This window comes from Alligator sinensis, unplaced genomic scaffold, assembly GCF_000455745.1.
Source record: "Alligator sinensis unplaced genomic scaffold, ASM45574v1 scaffold1244_1, whole genome shotgun sequence".
NCBI classification, from domain to species: domain Eukaryota; kingdom Metazoa; phylum Chordata; order Crocodylia; family Alligatoridae; genus Alligator; species Alligator sinensis.
In genome coordinates, this window is record NW_005842591.1 from 1012499 (window position 1) to 1021579 (window position 9081).

The window sequence follows — 9081 nt, forward strand, 5'->3', positions numbered from 1 at the left end:
GCAATGCATTTCTATTTCTAGGACAAAGATTTTCATCCGTTTTCCCAAGACTCTGTTTGCAACAGAAGATGCTTTGGAAATACGGAAGCAGAGTCTGGGTGAGTCGCACATCCTAGTAATGCACAAGAGGGCCGTTGTTGTGCCTCGTTCTCTCGCAGTGTCCCATCCTTCACCACCATTTGAAATTCTTTTTTAATTTCAGCCACTAAAATCCAGGCTGCATGGAGAGGTTTCCATCAGCGACAGAAATTCCAGCACATGAAACATTCAGGTATGAGGAGCCAGGGAAATGGAGCACGTGTTTTACCTGTATCATTAGAAGCTCCTGTTTTGTTTCTACCAATGGGAACAGAGTCGGTCTGTGCTTGAGGAAGAAAAATAAGCCCAAAGATGTAGAGGAGAATAGGTAAGGCTGTGTAGAAATAAGTAGTTTTGTTCAATGAAAGGTCTTTTTTCCTCTCTTTTCCATTGTTCTCAGCAATAACTATCCAGTCATGGTGGCGTGGGACTCTGGGACGCCGAAAAGCTGCCAAGAAGAAGTGGGCAGTGGAGACCATTAGACGGTACATAGAATCTAATATGCAGGTGCTTTGTTGGCACTCATTTTTCTAACAAAGGATTAATTAACAAGGATAAATTGCTGTCATTTGCCGCCAGCCCTCTCCATAGTGTGTATCTGGAGCGTGGTCGACTGAGAACAAGCCCTGCCTTCATGGTAGGGCTAACTAATAAAACAGGAGACCTGAAGCAAAAGCCTTGAATATTTTTATGTATATTGAAATTTGTTTCCTGGTCATTCCTTCCTCTGAGCTACCCACTCCAGGCCTCCCCACCCCTAGCGTCCCCGGTAGAACACAAGTTCTCAATTCTTTGCAAGCCTCTGGCCAGTTTCCCTTGTCCTGCAGAGTTTGTCTTCTGTTTTGATGACACGAGCCCCATCACATTTCAGTTTTTTCCCTGGTATGCTTAGTTTTTAATTTCTCCTTCACCAGTGAGGGGCATATAAAGATGCATTGTGGAGCTATAGCTGATTGAATTGGCAGACTGCTAAATGCTTGTAGATAGCATCAAGGGTGAATTTACCGCTGCTCTTTCCTTCTTCTCTGTTAGGTTTATTAAAGGTTTTATTTACCGGAACTATCCTCGGTGTGCAGAGAATGAATACTTCCTAGATTACATTCGCTATTCCTTCCTGATGAGCCTCAAGCGCAATTTACCAAGGAATGTCTTGGACAAGTCCTGGCCAACCCCTCCTCCATCACTCTGCGAGGTAAGTGAGATTGGCAAGGGCTGTGGAGGCAAGGAGTAGCATACTTTAAGCACAAGAACATAACAACTGCCAGTTGCTGGGTCAGACCATAGGCCCGTCTTGGCCAGTATCTTCTGTCATACAGTGGCAGATGCTGAAAAGGAGAGTGAACTGGGTATGACTAGGGGGGGTTTCCCATTGTTTCTGTCACTTGCAGCCTCCAGGATTTAAACATTTAACCCAACTTAACCAGTTACTTCTCAAAAATGTCATTGCAATACCTGAGCATTGCGGTGTCTCCTCTTCCCTGCGTTTACCTATAACATGTTGTAGGGAAGCGATTCTCAATGTTAGCACTGTTAGGTGCTCAGATATGATTCACAAGGTAAACCCGGGTGTTTCAAATAGGAATCCATAGCGTTAAAAACATTCTGACCTGCTGTGGTCTTTCTGAGCTTTTGCAGCAGAAAGATTATTCTATTTCTGTAGTCAAAAATGGAGTGTAGGCTAGGAACTAACATTTTCTGAGAGGTGCCTTGAGTCTCTTAGGGTTGAGAGCCACTGTGGTAGGGTAACATAAGAACTGTCATTTACTAAGTCAGACCGTAGCTCCAGTGTCATGTCTCACAGTAGCGGAGAGTAGATGCTGAGGTGGGACGTGAGCAGGGCATGTCCAGAATCTCCCACGCTCGGCTTTTTTCCCATTGCAACTTCCAGCATTGAGAGGTTTGAGGAGTTCTGAATTGAAGCTAGCCCCACTCCCTGCTATCCTCAATACCTACTGATGGACCTTTCATTCAGGAACTGGTCCAATCTCTTTTTGAACTGGATTAAGCTACCAGACTCCACAGCATCTTTTGGCAAGGAGTTCCACAAATTAATGACATGCTCTTTTAAAAAGAACTTTCTTCTCTTAGTTTTAACACTACTACCCAATAATGACTCCAAGATCCTTTTCTGCCTCTTCACTGACGAGAAGGGAGTTCCCCAGCCTGTAGGTATCCTGCTGGTTCTTCCTCCCCAGGTGCAGCACCTTGCACTTGTCAGTGTTGAAACCCATCCTGTTCTCATCCGCCCACCCCTGTAACCTGTGCAGGTCTAGTTGTAGCCTGTCCCTCTCTTCTAGCGTGCCTGTTGTGAGAGGGAGTAAACAATAAGTCCCCGTGTACTCTCTCTCTCTGCACCCTTTAGAATTTGGTAAACCTCTATCATGTCATGGGTGTTCCTTGTTTTGTGCCTTGTAGTTGTGCAAAAAGGACTGAGGTGGCGATTTTGAGGAGATTTTGGATAAATATCTGCCTGAGACTGGGCTTGATAACCCAGGAGACATTTTGTAGTCTTATTTTCCTGTTGCCTAAAACATGACTGATAACTCCTCCGTTGTGACTGACGTGGGGTGGAGGGTGGGGTAGAGATGCACCTTGTGGATTAACTGAATCAGAGATGCATAAACTTTCATGAGCAAGAGCTCACTTCATTGGAGTGATGCATGGAGGATGCATGCCCCATGAGTGTTAGTGAGGGCACAGTGTGGAACTGTTAACTGTAGTGCTCTATAAGCAGTAAAGAAATGGGCTTGACTCAGATTTTGGGTAGTAAAAACATAAACAAAACATGATAGTTATGTGTTGCGCATGGTGGTTACATGTATCAAATAACATAGGTACTACACAAGACGAAGTAATTCAGTAAAAAATATTAATTGTAGGTTCTGGTGATGCCATTATTAAACAGTGCCTTTAATCTAGGACCACAAATATTTCCTTAATATGTTGGCCATCTTTGTTCTACTCTGAACAAAGATACTTAGGTGCCATTTAGACATCTATTTGAGGTACTTCCACATCTTTTTGAGATAATTTTTTGTTCTGAGCTAAATTAATGTTGTCTGACCAGTTAAACTGGGTTGGAAAGCAGTGGAGTGACATTTGAGTGCAAGTGGAGAAAGTGGTAAACTTGTTTTTCTTTCCAGCTACTAGTTTGTGCTTGAAAGAGTAGTTCCCCTTCTGTAAGAGTCGATGGTTCAATCCTGTTACAACTTGAAATATCATAGACCTGCAATAAAGCTCATGCAATCTTTTCTAAAGGTATCATTTTATTATCAGGTTTTTCCTTAAAACTTGTTTTTTTGGGATGGAATCTTTTTGCTGCTTAGATCACAGATGCCTCAAGTTGGCTAGAGTAGGTGAAGAGGAAATGTTCAATCCTCAACCACCCATCCCAAACAAACTGGGGAATATAAATAGGGCAAGTGCTCTGAGCAGGACTAGGAATAGATTATGTTTTAAGTCTTAAAAAAAAAAGAAAAAAAAAAAAAAGAAGAATTTTTGCAATAAAGTCCTCCTTAAAGGCAAATTAGTTTTGATTTCAGCCTTGTGCTTTCTGTGCCCATTTCTGCTCTGCCCTTCTAGTCATAATTGTACTATTTTGCTGGGTCTGTTAAAACAGTCTTCATTTTTTCACCTGATTTCTTCTTCAGGCATCACAACTCTTGAGACAGCTTTGTATGCAAAACATGGTGTGGCGTTACTGCAAAAGAATCAACCCAGAGTGGAAACAGCAGGTAGACAATATCTCTATCGTTTACCTGACCTCTCACCTTTTCCAAAGGACAGAAGGCAGTTTTCAGTAACCTTGTTTCTTATAGGTGTGTCAGGGTAAGTACGGGAAGGAGAAGGACTGGAGGAGGAGTCGGGAAATATGAGAACAGTTACAGAGGAACGTAGAGGAGGGGGCATGCCTGGGGGAGCAGGGTAGACGGGTCTGGACCTGCTAGAACATGCTCCCCTTTGGAACCTGTATTTGAATCAACGAATCCTGAGTCACTTGCTCTGCTGTTAGTGGAAGCATACAGTTACTTTTTTACAGGTCCGTGTCCTCCAATGGCTGGCTTACATAGAGGAGAGCAGCCTACTGCTGCTACCAGTTACTCCATTAGGTCAAGTGGGAAGGGTTTGGGCTATTGATATTAAGCTAGTGTGTCCGATGTATGTGAACTGTTCCATTTGGCACATGGGGCTTCTGATGGGCCAGAGAATTCGGATGCCAAGCTAGCAGGGGTGAGGCCTGCAACATAATCTGCATCCCTGTTGGACATGGCTGTCAGTGAGAGGAGGCCAAGGGAGGGCTGTGCTGCTGCTTGCCTCACCAGTGCAGCCATCAGTGCTGCCCGCTGCCTCTGCTGCTTGCCCCATAGATCTGGCCTGTGACAAGCCCAGTGATTCGGATCTTGCCTAGGGTGCAGGGCGAGTGACATTGCTGGTCTAAAAGGCCAAACTCTGCTGACAGTCAAGCTGGGAATTAAAACGAACTGAAAACAATAAAGAAACGCTAGGGAATTTCATCCAAACAGAATCACCATAAAGGCCCTGAATTCCACGGCACAGGAGGGCCATGTTAAAGGAATGTTAAGTTTGTAAAGTCAAATACTCTAAACGAAGGAAATGACAGGATTACATTTTCTCTTGTATACATGTGAAGTTTTCCTGAAAATGTTGCCTGCATATATAGGTAGCCACATGTTTGCTTATATAAAAATATACATACGTGCAATATATAGCAAAACACACTTACAGAGACAGTACATATTAAAATATATTGCTGAGTTGTCTTGGAAGATCAAAACCGGAAGATATTCAAAACCATTTCACTGGTAGCATGCTAAACAATTAAGAATCTGGAATGAGAATCCTTAAAATGAATATAACTTACATTTTTCGGATGGAAGACTATCTCCTGGCAGCAGTAGCTATGAAAAGGAGTTAACTGTCACATCGCATTGGATAGCCGGCTCATCCTGAGCTTCCACCTCAACACGAGAGAGAACCTGTGATATCCTGAGAAGTGTATATAGGATAATATGGAGTAGAACCAAGGAGCTGTTAGGAACACTACATACAGCGTTAGTGACGCCGTTACTCAATATTATGTCCAATTCTGGTCTCCACACTTGAAACAAGATGCTTGGAAAGCTAAGAAAGGTTTAGAAAAGAAAAACTGACTTGTGGTCTGTTAGCCCAACCGTTCAACAACGTATCACAGTTCCTAGTCCCCTCCCAGCCTTGTCTTTGCCAGACCTGTCTTTCAGTGACAGACCAAAGAAACACACTTATAAAATAGGTCCCCCTAGGTATGTGGGGGACGAGATTTTTGGATGGCAGAGGGTCTTCAATCTTTCAAAGCCATAATAAAGTCAGATGGGTGGAAAGTGAAGCCAGTGAAAATCGGTGTAAAAATAAATGCCTGTTTTGAATGGTGAGAGTAAACAGACTTCGGAACAACAGAGATGCTGCTGGATTCTCTCTCCTCATTGGAAAGCTTTATTGAGATTGGATGTCTGCCTAAAGGATATGTTGCATCTCTGCCAGAATTTACAGGCTTGATGCAGGAAATGCTTTTTGTAATTGGCCTATATTGTTCAGGAACTCATAATTAGAGTATCGTGATGGTCTCTTTTGGCCTTACAACCTAGGTCGCGCTGACTGGTTGTCGGAGACAGGTGTTTCTCTCTATTGAGAGAACAAGGTCTCTGAATTTCTCTTGTGTTTTCTCCTTGCAGCTGGATCAGAAAGTGATCGCCAGTGAGATTTTTAAGGATAAAAAAGACAACTATCCTCAAAGTGTTCCAAGGCTTTTCCTCGATACTCGACTTGGTGAGTAAAGCTCATCTGAGCAGGCAGACACATTTCTCTCCGGTCTGGCCATTTTTCTTCTTGCTACAGAACAATTCCTCATCTTTGCTTTGGTTTTTGTTTTAGTCAATGAAGACATAAACACCAAAGTGCTCCAGGCTTTAGGAAGTGAAACAATAAAGGTGAGATTTAGTAATTGTGTAGCTTTTTCACTGATTTAGTAGAGGGTGAGCTCTGTCAAGAGCTCTGATGTGCAATCTCAGATGCGGTGCAGTTCTACATTACACTAGGTGGTAGCTTTGGTAATAACTGTAAAAACCTCAGTGCAATGTGGCCTTTGTTCCAGAACTGCAGTTTTGTGGCCAAATTGTGGTACAGAAGATGTACTCAAAGGTCAACTTTTAAGTCATGCCTGTAAAACATTTTTTGCCCTTCGCTAGCCCTTTAACCCCAGGGTTTCTAAAGTCTTACCCCTTTCTATACCCTCTGGGCTCAGCTTCTCCAGCCATATAGAGGCTGTATCACAAGGGGATAGTTTAGGACCTGCCTAAACCCCCAGAAAAACCATGGCACACCTCCTGAGTAGGATCCAAAGTGCTTGTCTCCCAGTCTTGCATGCTTACTGTTTATCAGGACCTCCACACGCTTGCTATTTGCCAGTGAAACAAGTTGTGCTTTTGGAACTGATAACACTTCTTTCAGTATGCAGTTCCTGTGATCAAGTATGACCGGAAAGGGTATAAGGCAAGGGCACGGCAGCTGCTTCTCACCCAGACTGCAGTCTTCATAGTTGAAGAAGCCAAAATCAAACAACAAATTGACTATGCCAACCTAACAGGTAGGGAACTGCAGAACTCCTGTTTTTTGTGGACTTAATGAATGTAGCTAAGGTAAAGACTCTGGATCAGTCAAGATAGGCACCCGAGAGGGAAAAGATTTCAAATATATGACAGCTTTTTAACTCTGTACAGGTGGTTTTTGAAGGTGCTTCCAGTTTCTTCCCAGTCGCATTCAGAAGGAAATTTGTCGTTTCCTGAAATGGAAGATTATGAAAGACTTTTTTTACAACAGTCACCATCCGAGGTTCATTTCTCAGGAATCCCAAGCACGGGCCACAGTAGCACTGGGGCCTTTTCTTTAGACAGAAACACTGGCAGAGATGAACGGTGCTATGGCCAGTGTTCAGAATTTCTTAGAACTGAGAAACACCTGCCTGTTTGCACAGGTGTGTTTGGAGATGCTTCCAACCGCTGCCATTTTGTCCTTGTCTTCAGGGCCCCCTCTCCTTTGGCCCTGAATTTTCAAGGTTCATTGACAAACATTTAACATATCCTAAACAAGACCTCTACACAAGTGTAGCGTCATTTGTTCCAGGAGAACAAGTCAAGCCTGACTGATCTGATTTCCTTCTACGATAGAGTAACAAGTGCTGTGGATGGGGAGAGAGCAGTGGGTGTGGTATATCTTGACTTTAGCAAGGCTTTTGACACTGTCCTACACAGCATCCTCATTTAAGAAGCTAAGGAAATACAAACTAGATGAAAGTACTGTAAGGTTGGATCATTGTACATAGCGAGTAGTGCTCAATGTCTGTTTGGGAAGGGTATCAAGTGGCATTCCCCAGGGATCTGTCCTGGGTCCAGTCTTGTTCAGCATCTTCATTAATAATTTGAATGATGGGATAAAGTGTACACTTAGCATATTTGCAATGACACCAAGTTGGGTGGAGTTGTAGACACCCTGGACAGCAGGGCTAGGACCCAGAGTGACCTGGCTAGACTGGAGAAACGGTCCACAGTCAGTCAAATGAGGTTCAACAAGGATGAGTGCAAAGTCCTACACCTGGAAAGGAATAATTGCTTGCACAAATACAGTCTGGGGAATGACTGGCTGGGCTGCACTGCTGCAGAGAAGGACCTGGGCACTATGGTGCACCATGATCTAAATATGAGCCAACAGTGTGCTCTTGTTGCTAGAAAAGCTAACAGCATCCTGGGCTGTATTAATAGAAGTGTCACTTGCAAATAAGGGAAGTGATTCTTCTACTCTGGTCAACACTGGTGAGGAAAAGATGTAAGAACTGGTGTTATTCAGCTTGGAGAAGAGAAGAGTGAGGGGAGATTTGATAATAGTCTTTAAATACCTGAAGGATTGATTATAGAGAGGATGGAGATGGGTTTTTTTTGTCTCTTTGGCTGTAGGGGGGACAGGGCTAAGAGTAATGACCTAAAGCTGCAGCAGGGGAAATTTAGGCTGGAGATCAGGAGGAAATCCCTGACTATGAGAGTGGCCAGGCATTGGAACAAGCTCCTTAGAGAAGTTGTGGATACTCCATGCTTGGAAAGTTTCCAGAGTAGGGTGGACAGACACTTGGTTAGGATGGTTTAGTCAGGGATGGTCCTGCCTTGAGCAGGAGGCTTGGCTAGATGATCTTGTGAGGTCCCTTCTAGCCTGATTTTCCTTCGATGGTTTTCCTGATGATCTCATGGGCTTTGAACTGCTTATGGTCTGGAGATTTAAAAAAAAAAAATAGAAACAACCCCCCACCCCCAAACACTTCAGGGACCTTATTCAGAAACTAGCCAATTGCTCGTTGTGAATGACGGAGTTCAAAGAAGTGTTTACATGACTGGCCCCGAAGGGTGACCCTGCCCCTGCCTATTCTGTTGCCCCATGCTCCCAAGCCACAGGACCCCAGCCCTGCTGCTGCCCCGCACTCCCCACCCACTGACCCCAGCCCTGCCAGTGCCCCTCACTAACTCAGCTGCAGTACCCTGCCCCCTGGGCCATGTTGGTGCCCCTCACTCCTGACCCGCAGCCTCCTGGTGCTGCCAGTGACCTGCACTCCCAACCCACAGTCCTCTGCCCTCACCCCGGTGCCCCACACTACCAAGCCACAGCTCCCCCGCAGCCCTGCTGCTGCCTCTCACTCCCAAGCCATTGCCCCCAGCCCTGCCAGTACCCCTCACTCACCAAACTGCAGCACCCTGCTCCCCTGGGCCATGATGGTGCCCCTCAGTCCCAACCTGCAGCCCCCCAACTCCCATCCCTGTAGCCCCTCACCCCCCTGGTGCCCTCACTCCTGACCCATGGCACTGCCAGTGCCCTGCATTCCCAACCCATAGTCCCCTGCCCCCACCTCGGTGCCCCTCACTCCTGACCCACAGTGCCCCCTCCTTCCCCCCCACCCCCGATGCCCCA

General features: G+C 45.1%; 1 protein-coding gene across 3 annotated transcripts in view; it reads left to right on the plus strand.

Moving 5' to 3' along the window:
• Positions 1 to 9081, plus strand: part of MYO1C (myosin IC) — an 86356-nt gene that overhangs the window by 73023 nt on the left and 4252 nt on the right. For all 3 annotated transcript variants that reach the window (XM_025214588.1, XM_006032884.3, XM_014524297.2), the window contains exons 21-28: positions 22 to 98; positions 203 to 271; positions 479 to 563; positions 1111 to 1270; positions 3729 to 3812; positions 5808 to 5901; positions 6007 to 6062; positions 6583 to 6718. In XM_025214588.1, the coding sequence (XP_025070373.1) occupies positions 22 to 98; positions 203 to 271; positions 479 to 563; positions 1111 to 1270; positions 3729 to 3812; positions 5808 to 5901; positions 6007 to 6062; positions 6583 to 6718 (761 nt within the window). The remainder of the gene's footprint in view (positions 1 to 21; positions 99 to 202; positions 272 to 478; positions 564 to 1110; positions 1271 to 3728; positions 3813 to 5807; positions 5902 to 6006; positions 6063 to 6582; positions 6719 to 9081) is intronic.